We start from the raw sequence: 22817 nt of genomic DNA, 5'->3' as shown, positions 1-22817 counted from the left end.
GATAAACTAAAAAAAAAAATTTTAACATCCTTGAAACATATTAGTGACCTTAAAGGTCAAGGTCATTATGAGTAATGGTCAATATAATTCTTGTCTACTTAAAGGATAATTGTGTCCAAGTATGAAGACTTAACGAGAGCCACGGGCAACACTCTACTTTTTTTAACTTTTTCAAACATAGGACACGGGTGCCCCCACACTCCACCAATTTGTCAATCCAATGTCTCTAGGTCAAATTTTTTTTTTGGGTACATGTGCCAAAGTTGAAAACTAAAAATCTTTTATTAAGTAAAGGGCAAATACAACAAATACTGGATAAATCCACAAGAAAACCCCTAGGTGCATAAGTACACATGCTGACCAACATTCTTGTAAAGTTTCAGGCCTACAGGTTATAACATTTGTTAGTTTTTACTAAGTCAAGGGCAATAACTTGAAAAATACTAAAAATATCCATACAAAAATACCAAGGTGCACAACTTCACATACTAAGCAACACTCTTGTAAGGTTTCATGACTCTAGGTCAAATACTTTTTTAGTTACGTGCGACGCAAGTTGAAAATTGGAAATTTTTACTAATTCAAGGGCAATAACTCTAAAAATACTAAATATATCCTAAAACTAGAAATGTGTCCATAGGACACGGGTGCCCCCACACTCCACCGATTTGTCAATCTTATGTCTCACACATTACCGGCGCTAGTGATGGCAGATCACTGCAGTGATGGCAGATAGCTGAAATTTACCGCTCGGTACAGGTAGGTTATAAATTTGGTTGGTATTATTATATTACACAAATACGGCCCATTCTATTGCTATGAAACTATTGTTCATTGACTGGAGATACTATTAGGTAATTTTGGACTCGTTTTTTTCCTGTTTTTAGACTATTTTGAGCAGGTTAAAAGTGACAGCTTCGGAAAAATCCGTGAAAATGTCTGTTTTTTGTTCAAAATATCTCAAGTTTTAACTAAATGGCAGGATTTTGTGTTATTAATATAGACGTTCATCCATTCAGCATTGGGGTCACGCAGGCCAAATATCTACCCTGTGAGTCTTTTTTGAAATTTTTAAAGACGTTCAATATGGTTCGGTCGAAGAAAAAATGCTGCCGTTTCAGGCAGATACTTATTTTAAATGCTGCGGTCAATGGCAGAAATACCATGAAAGTGGCTAACATTCTGACAGAAAGTCAAGGTCAATCTTTTATCAATTCCTCTATTCTTTGCGCCCTTTTAGTCGGAATTTAGACGTTAAACTATCATTTCTAATATTTTCTCAAGATAGAAAAGATATTAATTAATACGATATACGATATGTGCATCGAAAAAGCTTTTAAGTAACACGTAGTTACAATACAAAATGTGATGATTCAGTACAACCAAATTGCACTATAAATAGAGCAATTAACATGAAGAAATTCATTTTTCTATATTCATGCATGTGTGCTTGATCTGTTGTGTCTGTCAGTTACATGCATACAATACCATATGTATCTTAAGTTTAGCAGCGCATAATTCACTCCCTTTTCAAGACATAACGCCATTTGCATATTACAGCTGTAACTTCAGTAAGTGGATATTCATTTGCTAGCATATGACATTATTTTCTCGAGGTAATAATGTTCATCGCTTTATGACATATAAAGGCTGAAATTTACTTAGTCGGCGCTAATGCTGCAGATTATAAGTTACTAAATCAGTGTAATATAGGGAAGATTATTAATCTTGCAACTGACAAGATCTGTGGACATCAGTGTATCATAAAACAATAAATGTTAATGTAATTATCGACAGTTCAAATATTTTCCTATATTATCAAGTTCTTGAAAAATACGACAACGTGGATTCATTTCTTTAAATTTTCATGTTTGAAATCGCATTGTAGTTTGCCTTTTACTATTACATTTACTATGCTAAAATTTTAACAACAATACTAACAGTAAGGTGGACATACAACGCGATGTCAAACATGAACAAGAGCTGTCGGTAGGACAGCACGCTTGACTATTCTAAGTGCTTTATACTTAATGAGCCTTGATAATGTTAAATTTTCTAAGTTCACAAAAGGGCTAATTTTTTTTTATAAATTCATGTTATAGGCCTTAGAGAGAGTCTAATTATACAGTATTGGCTTGTCTATTTGGAAAGTAATGTGACAAGGGTGTTTTATTGGGTATAATAATACTAAATACCTATGAATACATAAAATTGACAGAAAACGTACAAAGGCTTGTTATTTAGATGTTTTATCAAGTAAATCACTGCTTTATTATAATGAATGCATAAAATTGTCCCAAACTAGAAATGTGTCCATAGGACACGGGTGCCCCCACCGCGCCACTGTTCTGTCAATCTTTTTACTAAGTCAAGGGAAATAACTCTACAAATACTTGATAAATCCACAAGCGAAACCCCAGGTGCAAATCTAAATATGTTGAGCAACCTGCCCATAAGGTTTAATGACTATGTCAAATCCTTTTTGAGTAACTTGCGACACAAGTTGAAAATTGCACAATTTTACTAAGTCAAGGGCAATAACTCTGAAAATACTAAAAAAAAAAGACGAAAATACCCAGGTGCACAACTACACATGCTGATCAAAATTCCTGTAAAGTTTCAGGACTCTAGGTCAAATACTTTTTGAGTTACGTGCGACACAAGTTGAAAATTGCAAAATTTTACTAAGTCAAGGGCAATAACTCTGAAAATACTAAAAATATCCACACGAAAATACCCAGGTGCACAACTACACATGCTAATCAATATTCCTGTAAAGTTTCATGACTCTAGGTCAAATACTTATTGAGTTACGTGCGACACAAGTTGAAAATTGCAAAATTTTACTAAGTCAAGGGCAATAACTCTGAAAATACTAAAAATATCCAGACGAAAATACCCAGGTGCACAACTACACATGCTGATCAACATACCTGTAAAGTTTCATGACTCTAGGTCAAATACTTTTTGAGTTACGTGCGACACAAGTTGAAAATTGCAAAATTTTACTAAGTCAAGGGCAATAACTCTGAAAATACTAAAAATATCCAGATGAAAATACCCAGGTGCACAACTACACATGCTGATCAACATTCCTGTAAAGTTTCATGACTCTAGGTCAAATACTTTTTGAGTTACGTGCGACACAAGTTGAAAATTGCAAAATTTTACTAAGTCAAGGGCAATAACTCTGAAAATACTAAAAATATCCAGATGAAAATACCCAGGTGAACAACTACACATGCTGATCAACATTCCTGTAAAGTTTCATGACTCTAGGTCAAATACTTTTTGAGTTACGTGCGACACAAAAGTGAACGGACGGACGGAAGGACGGACGGACGGACGGAAGGACAGACGGACAAGGGTAAATCTAAATGCCCGCCACTAACGTGGGGGCACAAAAAGGCATAAACCCTTCAGTAGTTATGGAGATAACAGCTTACAAGCAAAACTTTACCATGAATTTCTAAGTTGAAAAAGGGAAGAAAAATCAGCCTAAATGCAAGATAGAATTATGGATCTTTGTCAGTGACCTACAATTCTGACCCTTAATGCATATGTGAAGTTTTAAATAAATATCTTTAATAGTTATTGAGATATGTAAAACTTGCATGTAAACATTAACCAAGAGACTAAGTAGAAAAGGGGATATGAATCAGCCTTAATGCAAGATAGAGTTATGGAACATGGTCAGTGACATATAATTATGACCCTCAAATTATGACCCTAAGTACATGATTGTGTAGTTTCAAGTAAATATCTTTGAGGACCTTTAATCTTTAACCAAAATTTCTAAGTTTCAAAGGGGCATATAATTCTGCAAATATTGCAGACAGAGTTATGCAATTTTGCAAAATGATGTACATTGTTACTATAAAAAAGTATTGTAAATTTCAATTGAATATCTCAAGCAATAATTGAGATATTTGACTTTACAAAAAAAACTTTAACCAAAATTTCTAAGTTTCAAAGGGGCATAATTCTGTCAATATTGTAGGCAGAGTTATCCAACTTGTCAATCTGATGTACCTTGTTACTATAAATAAGTATTGTAAATTTCAATTGAATATCTCAAGCAATAATTGTATATTTGACTTTACAAAAAACTTTAACCAAAATTTCTAAGTTAAAAAGGGGCATAATTCTGTCAATATTGTAGGCAGAGTTATCTAACTTGTCAATATGATGTACCTTATTACTATAAATATGTATTGTAAGTATTAATTGAATATCTCAAGCAATGATTAAGATATTTGACTTTACAAAAAACTTTAACCAAAATTTCTAAGTTAAAAAGGGGCATAATTCTGTCAATATTGTAGGTAGAGTTATCCAACTTGTCAATCTGATGTACCTTGTTACTATAAATAAGTATTGTAAGTTTCAATTGAATATCTCAAGCAATAATTGAGATATTTGACTTTACAAAAAACTTTAACCAAAGCAGACGCCGACGCGGACGCTGACGCCGACGCCGGGGCGACTACAATAGCTCTCATATTCTTCGAATAGTCGAGCTAAAAGCTTATAAAGGGTAAAATTGTAACAAATTACCAACATCCCCCACCTAAGGGAAGTTTTACATGAAGCACAAAATTGTGCTATTTCAAAAGATCAAGGAAGGGATCTGGACTTTCATTGCAAAATTTTGATAAATGCTAGATCTGCACATACGAATAACAATAAATTCATAGAAGAAATATAATGAAATAACTCCTGTGTATATGTCAACAGAAATACATTTGTTTACCTGTTATCACTATTTCAGAGCCACAAAATGTGACAAATGCAAAATCAATATAGGATATGGTCTGTTACAGGGTATATTTCGTGTCCAGTCATCAATCAAGGTATTTTGGAAATTCACCAATGACATTTTATTTGCATGGGCCTGCCTGTAACAGACTATTTTAGGCTTTGACCTCCAAGTGTGACCAATGAGGTAGGAGTAGAGGTGTTGTCGTCTTATTATTGTTACCATTTGTGCCAAGTTATTTTAAAATCCCTCGAATGATGAAAAAGTTATATATCGCACACAAAATATACCCTAGAACAAACAATGTTAAGCTTTGGCACTCAAGTGTGACCTTGACATTGAAGCTAAATCCCTTGAACAATACAAACAATTTTGGACTGCACACAAAATATACACTATACCAGAGGGCCATGGTGGCCCTAAATCGCTCACCAGAAACAATTGTTATCAGTGATTATAGAAATAATTTTGCAAATAAACTTGTAAACAAGTCCAGCTTAAAATCAACTTGCCTGACTCTAGTTATAAATTTATCGACATTGATTGTTTTTTTCTTCTTCATAGTAAAATGATAGGAACCTTTCACAAATGTCCAAAGTTTATTGTTTCTGTTCATCTGGTAAGTAAAGCATTTTGACTCATGTTTCTTGATTCCTTTCCATTTTCAGCTCAAGCAGCCCCTTGAATGGGGCAAAGCAAATTAATTTGAGAAAACTTTATAAAAACTAGAAATGTGTCCATAGGACACGGGTGCCCCCACACGCCACTGTTCTGTCAATCTTATGACTCTGAAGGTCAAATATTTTTTGGACTACATGTGCCACAAGTTGAAAACTCAAAATCTTTTACTAAGTAACGGGCAAAATCTTTACAAATACTGAATAAATTCACAAGCACACCCCAAGGTGCATAAGTACACATGCTGACCAATATTCTTGTAAACTTTCAGGCCTACAAGTCAAATACTTTTTGAGCTATGCATGAACAAGTTGAAAATTGCAAATTTATACTACTTAAGTCAAGGGCAATAACTCTAATAAAACTGAAAAAAATCCACATGCAAAGTCCCAGGTGCATAGTTTCACAGTGATGTTGGTCAATATTCCTGTAATTTAGTAATGTTGATCATTATTCCTGTTAAGTTGGTTGATTCTAACTCAAGCACTCAAGGAACAAATAACACAACATAATGAAATGGTTTTTATTAAGTCAAGGGCAATAACTCTACAAATACTGGATAAATCTACAAGTGAAACCCAAGGTGCACAACTACACATGCTGACCAACATTCCTGTAAAGTTTCATGATTCTAGATTAAATAAATTTAGAGATATGCACAACACAAATTGAAAATTCACAAGAGAAACCTCAGGTGCACAACTTCACATGCTGATCATCATTCCTGCAAAGTTTCATGACCCTAGCTCAAATACTTTTTGAGTTAGGTGCAACACAAGTTGAAAATTGCAAACCTTTACTAAGTCAAGGGCAATTTCTCTAAAAATACTAAATATATCAACACGAAAATACCCAGGTGCACAACTACACATGCTGATCAACATTTTTGTAAAGTTTCATGACCCTTGGTCAAATACTTTTGAGCTACATGCCACACGAATTGAAATTGCAAACTTTCAATAAGTCAAGGGCAATAACTCTAACGAAACAGAATAAATCCACTAGCAAAACCCCAGGTGCACAACTTCACATGCTGAGGGCAATAAATGAGTCAAGGGCAATAACTCTAACAAGAGGGCCAAGATGGCCCGAGATCGCTCACCTGACACATCAAACTCATCTGATCAATTACCTCAGACAAGCATCCTGACAAAGTTTCATGACAGGTCAGTCAAAAAAGTTTTAACAAGGATTTTTCATATTTGAGCAGTGTGACCTAGTTTTTGACCCCTGAGGACCCATATTCAAACTTCACCAAGAAAATCATCAAAGCAAACTTTCAGACTAATTTCCAGGATAATGAACTCAAAACAGTAGCCACTTTTATTTGTTTGTTTGTTTCATTTTAAGCCTTTTCCCAACACTATTTCAGTCGTATAGGCGGGTAGTTTCCTAACCATCATTCCTGGAGAGTTACACCAGTACTAGACTTCCTTCCTCCATGCTTAACTACGAAAGCATCTCCTGGGGATCGAACCCACGCCAGAGAGGTAACTGGATTAGAAGTCATCAACTCTAACCCCTCGACCACGGAGGCGGTTCACAGTAGCCACTAGAGTGTTAATAAGATTTTTCTTTTTTTAGCTCCTATGACCTAGTTTTTCATTCGAGATGACCCATGTTCGAACACATTCAAGCAATTACCTAGACAAGCATTCTGACCAAGTTTGATAAAAATTGAGTCAAAAATGTGACCACTAGTGTGTTAACAAGGTTTTCCCATATTTGGGCGTTTGACCTAGTTTTTGGCCCCAGTTTACCCATATTCAAACTTGACCTAGAAATCATCAAAAAAAACTTTCAGACCAAATTCTGGGATATTTGGATCAAAACAGTAGCCACTAGAGGGATAACAAGATTTTTTTGTTTTTAGCTCCTGTGATCTAGTTTTTCATCCGAGATGACCCATGTTCAAACTCATCTGAGCAATTACCTAAACAAGCATCCTGGTCAAGTTTCATGACAATTGAGTCAAAAATGTGACCATTAGAGTGTTTACAAGGTGTTTTCATATTTGGGCGGTGTGACCAAGTTTTTGACCCAAGGTGACCCATATTCAAATCTGACGTAGAAATTATCAAAACAAACTTTCAGACCAATTTTCAGGATATTTGGATCAAAACAGTAGCCACTAGTGTTAAAAAGATTTTCTTTTTTTTAGTACCTGTGACCTAGTTTTTCATTCGAGATCTCATCTGAGCAATTACCTAGACAAGCACCCTGACAAAGTTTGATGAAGATTGAGGCAGAACTGTGACCACTAGAGTGTTAACAAACAAATGTGGAGGGACGACTGACAACAGACGACAGACATTCAACGATCCTTAAAGCTCACAATGGGCTAGCTCAGCTTGACCCCAGGGCTTTTATTTGAACAAACTTTGTAGACATTTCATGGTCAGTAAAAGATAAGTAAAAGATATTTCATGGTCAGTTTCTAAACTCTAGGTCTTTGGGTTTTTTCAAAAAAAGATTTTTCAATCTTTTACTATGCAAGGAAAAGGAATGACCCCTCCGGGCGAGGCCAATTTTGATCCCAGGGCTTTTATTTGAACAAACTTGGTAGACACCCAGTAGACAATGTTTCATGCCAAAGATTAAAGCTCTAGCTCTTCCGGTTTTTTAATAGAAGATTTTTTAAGTTTTTACTATATACATATAAGGAAAAACAATGACCCCCTCAGACGGGGCCAATTTTCACCCAGGGCTTTTATTTGAACAACTTTGTAAACACCCACTAGAAGATGTTTCATGCTTTATATCTAACCCCCCCATCCCTGGGGCCAATTATGACCTAAGGGCGTTTATTTAACCAAATTGATACACACTCACTAGAAGATGTTTCATACTAAATATCTAAGCACTACCTCTTTTAGGGTTTTTTAAAAAGAGATTCTTTAAGTTTTTTCTGTCGGTTGACATGGCAACCAGAGTACTGCCTAGAATTAAATTCTTTCAACACTTTTTAAAGATGACCACCAAAGGAATATTCCTGGGAAGTTTGGATCAAATTGGCTTAGCGGTTAATGAGGAGATGTTGTTTAAAGTAAAAGTTAACAGATGGACTGATGCCAGACGAAAAGTGATCACAAAAGCTCACCATGTCACTTTGTGACAAGAGGGCCATGAAAGCCCTGAAATCACTCACCAATGCCAATTTTATACCAGTAGCTTTTATTTGAACATACTTGATAGAACATTAGAAGATGTTTCATGATAAATATCTAAGCTCTAACAAAAGATTTTTTTAGTTCCTACTATATACATATAGGAAAAAACAATGACCCCCCCCACCCCTGGGAGGGCCAATTTTCACCCCAGGGCTTTTATTTGAACAAACTTTGTAGACACTCACTAGAAGATGTTTTATGCTAAATATCTTAGCTCTAACTCTTTGAGGTTTTTAAAAGAAGATTTTAAAAATTTTACTATATACATGTACATACATGTATAGGGAAAAACAATGACCCCCTGGGGCGGGCCAATTTTTACCCCAGGGATTTTATTTGAACAAACTTGGTAGACACCCACTAGGCGATGTTTTATGCAAAATATCTAAGCTCTAGCTCTTTTGGATTTTCACAAGAACATTTTTTAAGTTTTAACTAAATACATGTATAGTTAAGGAAAATCAATGACACCCTGGGGCGGGGCTAATTTTGACCCTAGGGCTTTTATTTCCACAAACTTTAAAGACGCCCATTTGAAGATGTTTCATGCTTAATATTTAAGCTATTGCTTTTTGGGTTTTTTAAAAGAAGATTTTTTAAAGTTTTTACTATACACATAATATTATAAGGAAAATCAGACCCCCGGGGTGGGGCCAATTTAACCCTGGGGCTTTTATTTGAACAGATTTGGTAGATATCTAAGCTCTAGTTCTATGGGTTATTTAAAAGAGGATTTTTTAAGTTTTAACTATAGACATGTAAGGAAAATCAGTACCCCGGGGCAGAGTCAATTTTGATCCCAGGGCCTTTATGCCGACACTCAGCAGAAGATGTTTCATGCTTTATATCTAAGCTCTATCTATGTAGGTTTTTTAACAGAGGATTTTTTAAGGTTTTACTATATACATATAAGGAAAAGCAATGACCACCTGGGGTGGAGCCAATGTTCACCCCAGGGCTTTTATTTGAACAAACTTGATAGACATTCACTAGAAGATGTTTCATGCCAAATATCTAAGCTCTATCTTTTTGGGGGTTTTTTAAAGAAGATATTTTAAGTTTTTTCTTTTGGTTGCCATGCTTCTGCATAGAATTAAATTCTTTGAAGAATTTTTAAAGGCGGCCACGAAAGGAACATTCCTATGAAGTTTGGATGAAATTGGCTTAGTGGTTTATGAGGAGTTTACAGACGGACGTCTTTTGACAGGTGAACTAAAAATGCTAGGCATACATGTACACGTTCGCATTTTAAAAAGTAGTTTTCAAAAAGAACAATTAACATTTCTGGAATTATGGCAACAAATGCCCTCCATATGAAAGAAGGTCAAGTATAGTCTGTTCTACTTGTCAACAGCATTTTAGTCGCCAGGTATGAACACATTACAATAAGGACTTAAAAAGTTATCAACTTTTAAGTTTGGGTACAGCAACGCCGCCATTTCTGTAACAATACATCTTTTTTTTTCCTTTTGTAAAAAAAAAGTCAAGCTAATCAACAGGTGAGATTATATACCTCTTGTGTTAACCTAACAAATGTTTCTTTTGTAGTTGTCACATCTAAAGGTTGGTCCTGTGTTTTCCCAAATATTTTAGGGAAGTATTGTGGTAAAAGTCTGTTGAGGCACAGGTTAGCATCTGTCACTGTCAAAGGTCCACCTGTAACAAGAATTATCAAAATATTGGAAGCAATACAAATGATTGAAATGTGCCCTACCAGTTGGAACCCCAAAAACAGTCTGAAGGGCAATGGCCATTTAAGTATGCCATTGTAGAAGACATTATTGAACTTATATCTTTTGAATTTTTAGTTTATCATAGTAATGTGTTAAATTTCCCTGTCAAATAAGGGAATTATGTTTATAATAAAAGATCCATATAATCAAAAGATCCACTTTTCTCTGGAGGAATAATGTATAACTAATGTTTCAACTTTTCTCTATTGTAGGTAAATTTGTTGGAAAAGTTCTTTAAAAGTGATCTCAGAAAACAGTTTTCAGGGATGGACAGACAGATGAACTGACAGAAAGAAGGTAAATCTTTAAACCAGACTATAATATTTTTAAAAGCAAAAGTACAGATAAATCTTGAAATAAAGATTTTAAACTTAAGAACTAGATGGGGTAATTTTATCAAAACATATGTCTCCCAAAACTAAGTATGGTACTAATCACTCCTGTTAAGTATTATGTTGATATCCCATCAGCAGTTTGACTGTGAAAGCCACACAAGATTTTTCTTTTTTTAGCTCTGGCAGCATTTTTGTGCAGCGAAGCAGAACATGACAGGAATATGCACAGCAAGGGATGCAACTGATCACCCCTGTGATGTTTCATTGAAATCCCATCAGCAGTTTGATCTGTGAAAGCCAGACAATATTTTTCTATTTATAGCTCTGGAGGCTTTTTTGTTCAGCAAAGAGGAATGTGCCAGCGAAATACAAGGTGGATACTCAAAATCAATGACCACCGGGGCAGGACCAATTTTGACCCCAGGGCTATAATTTAAACAATCTTGTAAAGGTTCACTACACAATGTTTCATGCAAAATATCTAATCTGTAGCCTTTGTCAATTTAAAGAAGATGATTTCTTAAGTTTTTACTATATACATATAAGGAAAACCTATGACCCCCAGGGTGGGGCTAATTTTGACACTACAGGCAAAATCTGAACAACTTTGGTAGAGTATATACCTATAGATAATATCATATACCAAATATCAAAGATTTAAGCCTTGTACCTTCAGTCTACCTTATGCAAAATATATATGCTCTAGGCCTTGTCGGTCTTTACAAGAAGATTTTTTAAATTTATTCTTATAATTTCTTTTGGTTGTCATGGCAACCAGATTTCTGCATGAAATGAAATTCTTTAAACAACTTTGGAAGTCCTTCACCCAAGAATCAATCCTGCCAAGTTTGGTTGAAAATGGACGAGTGGTTTTTCACAAGAAGTTTTTTAAGTTCACTATATAATCTTATATATAACACACAAACATACAGTCTAACTTGCCCATGCGACCACGTGCATTAAGCGACTTTTGTCTTAAACGACCACTTTAAATTCCCCGATCATTTTCTCTCTATATCTTTAATGTATTAAGCGACTTTTGCTCAACGCGACCAGCGACCGCTAATTAGTCACCTAATTGACATCAATCTTTTCATTAAACGACCACTTTTAGCTGTCAAGTAATTGTGTTTTTAGAGAACGCCACCTCGTTAAGTCACAAGTGTCAACAATCAAAACACAACAATAAACGTGTGAAAAACTCTATTTCCCATACCGTTTTAGCGTATGCAAATGAAGTTAAGTATACGCGTGACGTGTATTATCCAATAATATCGGATAAACAATGCAACGCTCCGCCCATACTGAGATGGTGTATACGCTTCGCTTGTTGACATTTAGACTGCATTGAATTGACCTTGAACTTGATCAGCCATTAAATTAATCGTAACAAATAGATGTAGTTTGTTTATTTCAAATGAAAAAAAAATGCACAACAGAAAACGTCTTCACTAATAGGGTTTTCGTGTTGGAGACAAGGAAAAACAACGGAGAAGTTAAAAAATTCTGGAAAAAATGTCAAACATGTACGTTATGGATCTTGAAACTGTTTTGTCAATAAATATCAGAAAGTTAATTTTTACATTTGCATCCATTTAGATTATCGGAGCGTACTTTTTTCAACATTTATATAAAAATGAAGTTGAAAACAATCCCACCGAATAAAAAAGATGTCATTTATAAATTTTGACTTTTATATTACGCTGACTGTCTTAAGAGACCGTTTCATTAAGCGACCGTTTTGGGTGTTTCCCTTGCCCGGTCGCTTAATACACATTTGACTGTACATACACACAAACACACACAGTCAGGTTAATTGCTATATATGCCATCACATCGCAGATGCTGCGGTGGCATAAAATAACAATTTTCAAATATATACCATTTATAGTAACTAATAAGAAAATAAGAAAATAAACAAGAAATGTCAAACGACACATATAGCCCTCTTTCAAGCCCTTGACTCAAACTATTGGTAAATTGTCATAGAAATGTACATGGAAGTGTCTAGTTATGACCAATCAATGTGTGAAATATGAAGACTTGGTAACTAATTGAGGTCAAGGGAATAAGCAAAAACCATTTAAACATTCAAGGTTATTGTAACCTTGACCTTTGACCTAATGACCTCAAAATCAATTGTGGTCATATACAAGTGATGATCAATAAAAAAATATGAAACAAGTCGTTTTGAAGATAATGAGTAGAAACCATTCTGTCATATAAAGTCCCTGTGACCTTGACCTTTGACCTTTAGACCCAAAATCTATTGGGGGCCATCCCTTTAAATTTATAACCTGAACCAATATGTGAAGCATAAAGGCGAAGTGATAAATAATTTTCAAAATAATGAGCAGAAACCATTCTGGCATTAAAGGACCTTGACCTTCCGAACAAGTGATGCCTAAATCAATAGGGGTCATGTACTACATATGACTAATCAATATGTGAAATATGAAGACTGTGATAAACAGTTTTTTCGCGATAATGAGCGGAAACTATTCTGACCATTTAAGGCCCCTATGACCTTGACCTTTAAACTAGTAACCCTCAAAAATCTATAGAGGTCATCAAACTAGTTATGACCAATCAGTATATGAATAATGAAGACTCAATAGTTTTCAAGATAATGAGTTGAAACCTTCCTGACATTTATGGCCCCTGTAACCATGACCTTTGACCTAGTGACCCCAAAATTTATACATGTCATCTACTACCGTACATATGAACAATCAGTATGTGAAATGTGAAAACTTTGCGATAAATAGTTTTCAAGATAATGAGCGTAAACCATTCTGACATTTAATGCGCCTATGACCTTGAACTTTGACATAGTGACCCAAAAATATTTACAGGTCATCTACTACATATGAACAATCAGTATGTGCAATGTGAAGACTTTGTGGAGACCATTTTGACCTAGTGGCCCCAAAATCAATTGGGGTCATCTGAGTCAGTGAGTACTACACTCAGCAAAAATAGAAACCTGACAGCGTATATTTTATTATTATTTTCAGGAAATCGATGACGGAAATGTAAAAACAAATGTTGGGCATTAAAAAGAGATGCATGCACAACATTGATATGCATTTTGTTGTTTATTAATTATGATTAAGTTTGTTAAATTACGCTAGTTCTAAGGAAAGGGTCAAATTTAATTTATCAATTTTGTGGCTATAACGTTTTGACTACGTGCAGATAGGTTTTAATCATTTCATAAACAGTCTTAAAATGCATGCAATTTTTCAATATCAGCTGTGGTCACCTCTGGCTCTAAGGAGTGCGTCAACACATCAACGAAATGTTGAACAATGTTATTTGGAAGATTGTTCCATTCCGCTATCAATGCATTTGTCAGATGGAGGATATTCTGTGGGGCGTGATGTTCGTCAGACATTTTCTGCTAAGCACATCCCAGATATGCTCTATTGGGATTCATATCTGGAGACATTGCTGGCCTTTGCATGGTATTGACGTTGGCTGCAGCTAAGCGAGCGTGAGTTATCCTTTGCCGTGTGAGGACGGGCGTTGTCTTGTTGAAACACAAACAGGACTGTTTCTTTGCATAAACGGAATAGCCTTGGCATTCAAGACTTCGTTGATGTATCTCTGGGCGTTTAAGTTGCTGTGTTATAACAATAAGCTGGGTCTTTTGTCAACCCATTTCCCGCCACATACCATGACGCTTCCACCACCGAAACGATCATGCTGTCTAACACAGACAGGTGCAAACACTTCCCCTTTTGACGGTAAATTCTTACACGGCCCGTCAGCATGATTGAGATTGTAACGAGACTCGTCTGAAAACAGGACAGTATTCCAGTCAGGTCGCAGCCAGTGACTGTGCGCACCTGCCAACCTAATACAGGCATGACGATGGCGTAAAGTGAGAATACCACCTGTATATAGCAGGCCTCGACACTAACTTTTTTTAGCAGGTGGTAAGCCGGACCACTAGATTTGAAATTTAGGTGGTCCTTCCGGAAAGTCAGGTGGTCAATTATTATTACCATGTTATTATTTTATTGTTTTGAATTTTGACTCTTTGACTTTGAAAAAAAATGCTTTTGAATTGATGACAAAGATGTAAAATTAACCTTTACAGTAAAGAAAACAGATATAATAATTATTAAGATATATATTTTTTCATCTAATTAGAAATGTAGAAGAGCAAGTCAGTATGTATTCTATCGTAAAGTTATCTGGTTTTCTTTATCTCATTCAAAAATACAGAATAGGGTTTGTATTTATGTTATTTTTATATTGAAACGACTACTCCTTCAACTTAATTTGTAAAAAAGTGAAACCATTAGTTTGGTATCTGCCTTATTTTCTAACTGTTATTCATTGCTGTAACATGGTGCGTCTAACTCTTATAATCATGATCAATTTCTTTTATAGATTAACACTTTTAATAAAACTATTTAATTATCTAATTCTTGTCTTTAAAAACAAGGAAATATCTAAGGATAAAAAAAATACCAATGTTAAATATAACTATAGTTTAACTTATTTTTCTCCAAGCTTATCATACAGAATTTTTACCTCCCTGCTGCTTGTTGGTTGATATTTATTTTTGACACGGAGTATTTTTAACCTTTTGAAGTAGCAAAGAATTACTAAAACAAATTTTCCATTTCATTTCATTTGCTGCCATTATTCAAGTATCTGACATTTAAGTTCAGCCAATGTTCCATACAATATCAAAATTACTAGCAATAGAATCATTTGAATAAATATTTCACCACTTGATAAAACTGCCCGGAGGCAGATTTAATTGTGTAATCTGACATAATTAGCACACGCACTGAAGCTTGGCCATAGCGACATTTGGAATTCACACTTGGAAATCCACATCGCTAAAAATAGCGCATTGATTATACGGTAAATTATAGCTGTGAAAGACCCTGATATGAATGCAGGAGATGATAAGAAGCTTATGTGCTAATTGATAATTAGGTTACCTCAAACGTATATTTGTGTCTTATTTACAATATCCCCTGTACATTTTGTTTGATAAACAATTTTCCCTATATGTCCCGTTTGATTTACAATTTCCCCTATATGTCCTGTTTGATTTACAATATCCCACTATACAGTTTGTTTGATTTACATTTTCATTGATGCCAGCACTATTGAGTGTTGAGAATTGAGTACCACTCAAGCCGGTGCTAGTGAGTTTACCACATCTGATGAAATGTCATTGAAACTTCTAATCAGGATCGTTGAAAAACATAGTAATCAAAAATAACAAAGTGATCCCTCGGAAGCATTAATCGCAACACAATTACATGAAAATTCCATGCTCGGTTTGATTGGGTCTGTACATGAGGGATAATGAATAAGTGCAACATCCCTCACGTACCATAGGGCGGTCTTTAACCAAAATACATACTACGACCCAATCACTAATATTCTTTCCAACACCGTCACAAGATGGCAGAAAAACGAGGAGGGAAAATGGAAAAGGTCGGAATTGCCATGTCCAAAAACAATCGTAAATTTCAACAAGTTTATGGGAGGTGTTAACAGACATGAGCATTTGAGAAGTAGTTACTCTTTGCAAAGATGCAGTACATGCTGGTGGACGTATTTTGCCTGGTTTGGGATAGACATGGCATTAATCAACAGCTACCTACTCTACAAGACTGTTCAGTCAAAGATTACTCACAAGAAGTTTCAACTGAAGATAATATATGCACTGTTTTGTGAAGATTGCGTTTAACAGTCAAATATTATATTCCATGTTGTGGTTGTGACATTAATCTAGCTTGCTTTAAAAATATAACACACAAATATTGAAATGTACCTATTAGACAGGACCGATTTTGAGAATTTGGCTCCCTATAAGATGCTAGAGGCATTTTGTAGTACAAGTGGTAACTTGGTGTATTTTACCTACCGGGTATTTTAGGTTTGCTGAATCCGATAAAGGTGGATACCAAATTGAAAAACTTGATCTTGACCATTAAAATGGCCATTTAAAATGACCACTAAAATGGCCGCCAAATTTCTTTATCATAATATGATATAGCAAATAAAACTTTTAAGGAATGGAAAAGCCTGAAATTTGTCACAAAGCATGTTCAGGTAAAAACAAATTAGACACCAAAACAGAATTAAAACAAAACAATCCAATATTGCCGAAAAATCCAAGATGGCGAACATTTTTTTAGGCTAATATTAGTAATATAGAAGATTATTAAAGAATATTAAAGATAGAACTGAAAATTTTAAGGCATTTACACAGCGAACACTACACTCTTCCCTGCCCTAGATATAGAGCTTTCATGTATTTTATCTGACACTCTATGCAAGCACATAGTGTGGCTTCTCAGATTCCTATTAAAGGCACCTTTATCTGATTACTCTTGGGTGTTGGTGTTCGTTTACCTGTTTATCGGTCGTCGGTCGTCGTCTATGCTCTTCTGTTATTGGTCCTCATTGCAGTTCTCTTGTTGTGAGTTCTTCTATTATTGGTCGTGATCTTCGTTCTTCTGTTATCGGTCCTCGTTTCTGTTGTCCTGTTATCGGTCCCTGTCCTGTTCTGTCATCGGCTCTTGTCTTCGTTCTTCTCCGTTCTTCTGTCATCGGTTCTCGTCTCTTTTCTTCTGGTCCTGGTCTCCGTTTTCTTGTTGTCAATTCTTCTGTCATTGGTTCCTGTCTCTGTTATCGATTCTCGTCCCTTTTTTTCTGTTATCAATCCTCGTCTCCATTGTCAGTTCTGTTATCGGTCCCTGACTCTGTTCTTCTGTTATCGGTCTTTGTCTCTGTTTGTTTGTTGTCAGTTCTTCTACTGTTATCGGTCCCTGTCTCTGTTCTTCTGTTATCGGTCGACGTCTCTGTTTGTTTGTTGTCAGTTCTTCTGTTATCGGTCCCTGTCTCTTGTTCTTCTGTTATCGGTGCTCGTCTCTCAGTTCTTGTACCCTTTCTTCCTTCTGTTATTAGTCGTCGTCTTCGGTCTTGTAATTTTGGTATGTGTTTCCTGATCCGTTAAGGTCTTTTCTTGTTGTATCTATCGTTGCCGTCATTCTGTGTTGATGTCCTGGTTTTGTCAGTCTTGTAGTCACTTATTCGTTCAGTGGAGTAGTGGGGGATCGAACTCTTGACCCCTTGATTTGAAGGGAGACAGTGTTACCACTGCACCATAGCGCCCGCTCTGAATAATAACCATTTTTGAAAGCCCTTTATACATTTAATACTATTTCAATGGCTAACAAAGGGTGTATTACAATTATATTTTAACACGTCTACTATGTAGCCAACCCACGTGACTTTTATATATGGTCAAAGAAAATATTACTCGATTTATTACAAGTTATATTTTTATAGATAACTTTGCTGTTACCTTAAGATATCCTGGAAATTTATTGGAGGGTACCCGGAATTCTAATATATATCAAATGATGTGATAATCTTCTTTTAGAATTTTCTCAAAACCGTGACTGAATTCTAAAATTTTCGAGAGCTGCCACAGTAAAGCAAGCACACGTAGCAATCTGCTCTGTTTTCAGACATTTTATGACTTGATGAAAATATGGCGTGGTTATTAGTGTTGTTGTTGTTTTTTCACTTTAATTTTAAATTTCAAAGTAAATCGCCACTTATTTTTAAACAAGAGGTAAACATTTGTTGTTTTCTGTATTTTTGTTAAGAATGTGCAGTATATATTTTAATACACTTTTTGTGTTGTATTTATGGCATTGAAATCACATTTTTTGACATTTCAAAATATTTTTTTTTAATATTAATTTTAAACCATAAATACCATAATAAGGGCAAAATATATGAAAACAAAATGAACAAATTAAAAAAAATCATAGCTACAAATAATGTTGAAATTACGGAACATCTGAAGTGACATTTTCCGCACTTTCTCACGAAACTGAATTCGTTTTTACGAGATAATAATTCCCAATTAGAAATATTATTTCGTTTTAAGGAAATATAAAATCTAAATTACGAAATATTGATTCGTTATTACGAAATATTATTCGTAATTACGAAATATTAATTTGTTATTGCGAAATATTTATTCTTTGGTAATATTTATAAAGACGGATTTAAAGCTAGGTTTATTGTTAAATTTAAGTCAAGTAAACAAAATATAAATTTAAAGTGATTTTTTTCAATCTAAGTCATATACCTTAATGCGCTTGTAAACAGTACTGTATATAACAATCTCATTAAAATCTGATTATATTGAATAATCATTTGATTTTGACAAGAATAATAAATTGAGACTTGATGGTATACGGTATTTTTTCATATATGTAAAAATTGTTTGAAAACCATTTTTATCGTTGTAATAGATGTCCCATTCGTGTTTAAATATTAAAATAGTTTTGGTAGAGTGTTTGCAGGGGCGTATCACGTTGGGGGGCAGGATCTGACCCCCAAGCGTCTGTGGATTGATGTAGCTTGAATAGCGTAATTGGCCAGGACAAAAATAAAGTATAACTAGAACTATCACTAAATGTGATTAATACCCCCACAAGACTGCTTCGGAAATGAGGATGTTACTAGTAACAGAATACCTTGAAAAAGAATTGAAATATAGAGTGATGGTTGTGGGCAATTAAAGATAGTTGTGGTTCTTGTATGTTGCATTTCCTTTCAATGTGGTTGGCCATTGATGAAGTTTTATTGAATTACTCTGTAATAAGTCCAGAAGACAAGGAAAAGAAACAAAGGGCAATAACTCTATAAATACTGAAGATGAAGTTATCGTTCTTGTGCACTGCACTTCCTCTTATTGTGCTTGACCATTGTATGAAGTTGTTTTGAATTCCAACCAGTACGTTTTAAGTTATGCTCTGGACAAGGAAAAGTATTAAAGGGCAGTAACTCTGTATTTTGTCAAAATGGAGTTATGGCTCTTGTGCACTGCACTTCCTTTTAATGTCCTTGACAACTGTATGAAGTTGTATTGAATTCCAAACAGTAGTTTTCAAATTATGCTCTGGACAAGGAAAAGTAACAAAGTGCAATAACTCTGTAATTAATCAAGATGGAGTTATGGTTCTTGTGCACTGCACTTCCTCTCAATGTGCTTGACCATTGTATGAAGTTATATTGAATTCCAACCATTAGTCTTCAAGTTATGCTCCGGACAAAAGAAAGCAATGGAAAAGTAACAAAGGGCAATAACTCTGTAATTAGTCAAGATGGAGTAATAGTTCTTGTGCACTGCACTTCCCCTTATTATGTTTGACAATTGTGTGAAGTTGTTTTGAATTCCATCCAGTAGTTTTCAAGTTATTCCCCGGACAAGGAAAAGTAACAAAGGGCAATAACTCTGTAATTAGTCAAGCTAGAGTTATGGTTCTATTGCACTGCACTTTCTCTCAATGTGCTTGACCATTGTATGTAGTTATATTGAATTCCAACCATTAGTCTTCAAGTTATGGTCCGGACAAAAGAAAGCAATGGAAAAGTAACAAAGGGCAATAACTTTGTAATTACTTTAGATAGAGTTATGGTTCTTGTGCACTGCACTTCCCCTTATTGTGTGTTTGACAATGGTATGAAGTTGTTTTGAATTCCAACCAGTAGTTTTCAAGTTATGCCCCGGACAAGGAAAAGTAACAAAGGGCAATAACTCTGTAATTAGTCAAGAAAGAGTTATGGTTCTTGTGCACTGCATTTCCTCTCAATGTGCTTGACCATTGTGTGTAGTTATATTGAATTCCAACCATAAGTCTTCAAGTTATGGTCCGGACAAAAGAAAGCAATGGAAAAGTAACAAAGGGCAATAACTCTGTAATTACTTTAGATAGAGTAATGGTTCTTGTGCACTGCACTTCCCCTTATTGTGTTTGACAATTGTATGAAGTTGTTTTGAATTCCAACCAGTAGTTTTCAAGTTATGCCCCAGGCAAGGAAAAGTAACAAAGGGCAATAACTCTGTAATTAGTCAAGATAGAGTTATGGTTCTTGTGCACTGCACTTCCTCTCAATGTACTTGACCATTGTGTGTAGTTATATTGAATTCCAACCATTAGTCTTCAAGTTATGCTCCGGACAAGGAAAATGCAACGGACGTCTGGACCGACCGACCGACCGCCCGACCAACCGACCACCAATGACTCCTATATACCCCCCCAAACTTCGTTTTTGGGGGTATAATAATTTACAAAGGGCAATAACTCTAAAATAATGGAGTACAAAGTGCTGGTTTTTATGCACTGCACTTCTTCTCAATAAGATCTATCATCCTATGAAGTTTCATGTCCATAGCTTTTATAGTTTAGGAGAAATGGCTTGGACAAGAATGAAATATGAAAATTAATAAATGGCAATAACTCCAAATCTAAGGAGTGTAGAGTACCAGTTTTTGTGCACTTCTTCTCAATATGATCTATCATCCTATGAAGGTTCAAGTAAAAAACCTTTATAGTTTAAGAGAAATGGCTTGGACAAAAATAAAGTAAAAAAATTAACAAAGGGCAATAACTCAAAAATCATCAACCGGATTATAAACATTGCACTGTATTTCAATGACATCTATCATCCCATGAAATTTCAGGTCCATAGTTTTTATAGTTTAGGAGAAATGGCCCGAACAAAAATAAAGTATAAAAATTAACAAAGGGCAATAATTAAAAAAATAATTAGCGCAGAATAATGATTCTTGTGCACTGCACTTCAGGTCATTAAAAGAAGTATGCATACCAAGTTTGGAGTCAATCCGCCTTATAGTGACTGAGTTTTGCTCTGCTGACAAAAGTACACAATAAATTAGTTTAATTTTAACTTAATCTTACTTCAGTCATGTATTTCAGACATACATGCCTATTTTGTTTAATATTACCTACCTTTCATATAGCAGGCAGGTCCTGGGTTAGCCCCAGCAGAATCTGGCCCTACCACAAACATCCCTGAACGAAAAAACAACATGGAACCTCCACCTGCAGCTACTGTGTTAATATCCAACTGAAGTATATTTATGTTTAAACATATAAAAGACCTGACAAACAAGTGTAAGGAATTTACTTATTAAGATTTTGTAAATAAACAAGGAGACCAAGATGGCCCTAGATCGCTCACCTGACCCATCAAACTGATCTGAGCAATTTCTTAAACAAGCATCCTAACCAAGTTTGACGACAATTGTGTCAAAAATGAGACCTCTAGAGTGTTAACAAGGTTTTTCCATATTTGGGCAGTGTGACCTAGTTTTTTACCCAAAGTGACCCATATTCGATCTTGCCCTAGAAATCATCAAAACAAACTTGCAGACCAATTTTCAGGATATTTGGATCAAAACAGTAGCCACTAGAGAGTTAACAAGATTTTTCTATTTTTAGTTCCAATGACCTAGTTTTTCATCAGATATGATCCATGTTCTAACTCCTCCAAGCAATTTACTAGAAAAGCATATTGACCAAGTTTGATGAAAATTGGGTCAAAAATGTGACCATTAGTGTAAACTAGGTTTTTTCCATGACCTAGGAATCATTAAAACAAACATTCAGGCCAATTTCCAGGATATTTGGATCAAAACTGCACCGACTAGTGTTAACAAGATTTTTCTATTTTTAACTCCAGTGACCAGTTTTTCATCAGAGATGAACCACATTTAAACTAAACCTAGAAATCATCAAAACAACCTTCCTGATCAATATCCAGGATATTTGGATCAAAACTGCAGCCACTAGAGTGTTAACAAGACTTTTCTATTTTTAGATACTGTGATCTAGTTTTTAACCAGAGAGCTTATCCTAGCAATCATCAAAACAACCTTCCTGTCTAATTTCCAGAATATTTGGATCAAAACTGCAGCCACTAGATTGTTAACAAGATTTCTCTATTTTTAGCTCCTGTGACCTAGTTTTTGACTGGAATTTACCCATATTCGAACTTGACCTAGAAATCATCAAAACAACTTTCCTGATTAATTTCCAGAATATTTGGATCAAAACTGCAGCCACTAGAATGCTAACATGGTTTTTGTATTTTTAGCTCCTGTAACCTAAGTTTTTGACCCGAGATGACCCATATTCGAAGCTGACCTGTATTTCATTGAGACGAAAATTCTGATAAAGTTTGATTATGATCCAATCAAACTGTGACTGCTAGAGTGTTAACAACCCAAATGTTGACAACACATAATGCCGGACATAGCCCCATCAATATACCT

The 22817-nt window shown here is 35.1% G+C and overlaps 1 protein-coding gene across 1 annotated transcript in view; it reads right to left on the bottom strand.

The window, feature by feature from the left end:
- The window catches only part of LOC132715397 (5-oxoprolinase-like), a gene marked incomplete at its 5' end in the record, with an annotated part of 254579 nt that extends 232969 nt beyond the window's left edge, over nucleotides 1-21610 (bottom strand). Inside the window, 2 exons of the mRNA XM_060698394.1 lie at nucleotides 10121-10263; nucleotides 21493-21610. Coding sequence (XP_060554377.1) covers nucleotides 10121-10263; nucleotides 21493-21610 — 261 coding nt within the window. The remainder of the gene's footprint in view (nucleotides 1-10120; nucleotides 10264-21492) is intronic.
- Nucleotides 21611-22817: the final 1207 nt, after the last annotated feature.

This window comes from Ruditapes philippinarum, unplaced genomic scaffold, assembly GCF_026571515.1.
Source record: "Ruditapes philippinarum isolate M1 unplaced genomic scaffold, ASM2657151v2 ctg66_1_1_1_1, whole genome shotgun sequence".
Lineage (NCBI taxonomy): Eukaryota > Metazoa > Mollusca > Bivalvia > Venerida > Veneridae > Ruditapes > Ruditapes philippinarum.
Note: the sequence above shows the minus strand (reverse complement) of the source record. Positions and strands in the feature narration are given on the sequence as shown.